The 3,750-nt window shown below is 54.1% G+C and overlaps 1 protein-coding gene across 1 annotated transcript; it reads left to right on the top strand.

Moving 5' to 3' along the window:
* The first annotated feature begins 426 nt into the window (after nucleotides 1–426).
* On the top strand, nucleotides 427–2,815 carry POU3F2 (POU class 3 homeobox 2). Its single transcript, XM_031456059.2, has one exon. The coding sequence runs from the start codon at nucleotides 616–618 to the stop codon at nucleotides 1,948–1,950; it is 1,335 nt and encodes a 444-aa protein (XP_031311919.2). The 5' UTR covers nucleotides 427–615; the 3' UTR covers nucleotides 1,951–2,815.
* The last annotated feature ends 935 nt before the right edge of the window (nucleotides 2,816–3,750 follow it).

The raw sequence follows: 3,750 nt of genomic DNA, 5'->3' as shown, positions 1-3,750 counted from the left end.
CCCGCGCGTCTTTTTGGGAGACAGATGGGGGGCGGGCCCTTCCGAGAGGGGAGGAGGAGGCCGGGGGTGGGGGAGAAGGGGAGGTGAGAACTCTGAGAATCTGAATTGGGTGGAGAGGGGGGACCGGAGGAGGGCTAAGAGGACTCTGCGCCCCGGGGAGAGGAGGAGGGGGCAGCTGTGCGCCAATCAGTGGCGCCGGCCTGGGAGGTTGCTAGCGGTATCCACGTAAATCAAAGGGCGCGGAGCCAATGGAAGGGGGTGGAGGGGGCGGGGCCCAGGCGCGTGCCGCTGCGAGCCGGTGCTGCCAAGAGAGCGGGAGAGAGCTGGAGAGAGCAGGGAGAGGGGGGAGCGCGGAGCTAGTCGGAGAGTGAGCGAGAGCAAGGAGGGAGAGGAGGAGAAAGAGAGCGAGGGCGGGCAGGCGGGCGGGAGGCGGCGGCGGCAGCAGCAGTAATAGCAGGAGCAGCAACAGAAGGCGTCGGAGCGGGCGTCGGAGCTGCCCGCTGAGGGAGAGAAGAGAGAGACAGAGAGCGAGCGAACAGAGGAGCCCGAGGCGAAAAAGTAACTGTCAAATGCGCGGCTCCTTTAACCGGAGCGCTCAGTCCGGCTCCGAGAGTCATGGCGACCGCAGCGTCTAACCACTACAGCCTGCTCACCTCCAGCGCCTCCATCGTGCACGCCGAGCCGCCGGGCGGCATGCAGCAGGGCGCGGGGGGCTACCGTGAGGCGCAGAGCCTGGTGCAGGGCGACTACGGCGCGCTGCAGAGCAACGGGCACCCGCTCAGCCACGCTCACCAGTGGATCACCGCGCTGTCCCACGGCGGCGGCGGCGGGGGCGGTGGCGGCGGCGGCGGGGGCGGGGGTGGCGGCGGGGGCGGCGGCGACGGCTCCCCGTGGTCCACCAGCCCCTTGGGCCAGCCGGACATCAAGCCCTCGGTGGTGGTCCAGCAGGGCGGCCGAGGCGACGAGTTGCACGGGCCGGGCTCCCTGCAGCAGCAGCAGCAGCAGCACCAGCAGCAGCAGCAGCAACAGCAGCAGCAGCAGCAGCAACAGCAGCAGCAGCAGCAGCGGCCGCCGCATCTGGTGCACCACGCCGCCAACCATCACCCGGGGCCCGGGGCATGGCGGAGCGCGGCGGCCGCGGCGCACCTCCCACCCTCCATGGGAGCGTCCAACGGCGGCTTGCTCTACTCGCAGCCCAGCTTCACCGTGAACGGCATGCTGGGCGCCGGCGGGCAGCCGGCCGGGCTGCACCACCACGGCCTGCGGGACGCGCACGACGAGTCGCACCACGCCGACCACCACCCGCACCCGCATTCGCACCCGCACCAGCAGCCACCGCCCCCGCCACCCCCGCAGGGCCCGCCAGGCCACCCCGGCGCGCACCACGACCCGCACTCGGATGAGGACACGCCGACCTCGGATGACCTGGAGCAGTTCGCCAAGCAGTTCAAGCAGCGGCGGATCAAACTGGGATTTACCCAAGCGGACGTGGGGCTGGCACTGGGCACCCTGTACGGCAACGTGTTCTCGCAGACCACCATATGCAGGTTTGAGGCCCTGCAGCTAAGCTTCAAGAACATGTGCAAGCTGAAGCCTTTGTTGAACAAGTGGTTGGAGGAGGCGGACTCATCCTCGGGCAGCCCCACGAGCATAGACAAGATTGCAGCGCAGGGGCGCAAGAGGAAAAAGCGGACCTCCATCGAGGTGAGCGTCAAGGGGGCTCTGGAGAGCCATTTCCTCAAATGCCCCAAGCCCTCGGCCCAGGAGATCACCTCCCTCGCGGACAGCTTACAGCTGGAGAAGGAGGTGGTGAGAGTTTGGTTTTGTAACAGGAGACAGAAAGAGAAAAGGATGACCCCTCCCGGAGGGACTCTGCCGGGCGCCGAGGATGTGTACGGGGGGAGTAGGGACACGCCACCACACCACGGGGTGCAGACACCCGTCCAGTGAACTCGAGCGGGGGGGAGGGGCAGAGCGCGGGTCTCCCCCTCCCCTTCGGTCCACGGCCCTTTTCCCGGCCCCCTTGTTCCCTCTCTAACTTCTGATTGTTCTTTTTATTTTTAATTATTATTTTCCCGTCCCTTAAAAAGAAAAAAAAAATAAGGAAAACAACTAAGGCACTGGACTATCCTTTAAACGGTAGCAGGTGTAATGATGTGTTTTGACCTTTACAGGCCAGTACCCAGGCAATGGAGTGGAGTGTCTCAGAGAGAGTGAGGACAAGAGTGAGTGAGAGAGAGATGGCAAGCACTGAGTTAAATACCTGGCAGAACTAAATAAATTACCAAAAAGAGGGAAAAAAAATCCACCAAACCGTGATAAACACAGAACACAGCTCCTGATGCTTGGAGTTGGCACATGCTGCTGTGTTTATTTCATGTGGATCCCCATCAGGAAAGAGGGAAAAATACACACGTTCTTTGGTGCAGGCAAAATTTAACCACATAAATTTGCACTGCAAGAAAATTGAAGTTTACAGGAACAAGTTCACGAACATGTTTTGCGTTCTCCCACCGTTCATTTTGAAATTGCCAGGTTTGGTTTGGTTTGGTTTGATTCATCGGAGAGAGAATTGAAGCCAGCTCTTGGCCCCTCTCCATTTCCAGTGTTCTTGTGTTGCCCCTCTTCTTCTTACTCTTACTCTTTGTGAACTTTGGTTACCTTCAAATCCACCCCCTCTTACATTGATTCAACGTTTATTTGATCCTTTTCACAAAGCAAAACAATTGGTTTCATACAAAATAAATAATTCTCTGCTTTCAGGAAATGTGCATAGTCTACCCGCTTTATCCAAGGCAAAAATCCTGTTCGGAATACAAAAATGAAAGTGAAGCATTGGTTTTTGTTACCAGCCACAAAGTAAACTTCATTTTCAGGCAGTGTTTCTGGGGGAGGTTGTGGAGGGGAGAAAAAGAAAAATCGATAGTGAGTGACTGACTGCTTCATTTTATGAGGCGGGCCCATTGTGAAAGAGCTCAGAGGAAATGTGGAGGTTAAATATATTTCCAGAGTTGTCCAACAGAAGGAAAGTGGCACTTTGAAGAGAACTAGGGAAATAGTATCTTCAGAGACCCCTATATAGTTCTCTGCCTTCAGTTTTAATACCTTAATTATAAGGAATTATTTGTACTGACAGCAGCAGTTAAACTTTGTTCCTCTAAAAGCTTTTCTTTTTTTAACATAAAGAAAATAATCTGGGAACTTAATGGTGTATGCATAGACTGTGATTCTTGGCACACGAATACCCACATGCATACAGAGAATATCTCCACTCTAGGCTGACTTTGTCTTCACTAGCTCATTTGTTTATCAAATCATATTTAAGGTCCCACACCCTCTTCTTCTGTAATTTATTGCAGAAAATACCAGTTTGACTTGGACAGCGTTTTCCCCCTTCTTTCACTAAGGAAGCCAAATGAAGTAGGGAAAAAAATGTTATTTTCAATCCTTCCTTTTCTCCCTTTGTTAAGTTTTAAGTGCGTTTTTGACCTTATCTTGATGGAAAACAGTTAACTCCCGTAACAAAAGACTCTACTGGGAAGTGTAGGTGAAAAAAAAAAAAAAACTTGTAACTGTATTGAAAATAAATACCATTAAACTGTGATCAGTTAAAATATTAAATAATAATCAGCACAAAAGGGCGCTAAAAGGGAAAACACTTTTTATTCATCATAGAAGTTCGGGGCTTTTTTTCTGGTTAGGTATTAGACAAATTTTTATTTTAAATAATTAAATTCTCACTACCAGAAA

Source organism: Camelus dromedarius, chromosome 6 (assembly GCF_036321535.1).
Source record: "Camelus dromedarius isolate mCamDro1 chromosome 6, mCamDro1.pat, whole genome shotgun sequence".
NCBI classification, from domain to species: domain Eukaryota; kingdom Metazoa; phylum Chordata; class Mammalia; order Artiodactyla; family Camelidae; genus Camelus; species Camelus dromedarius.
This window is presented reverse-complemented; position numbering and strand designations above follow the sequence as displayed.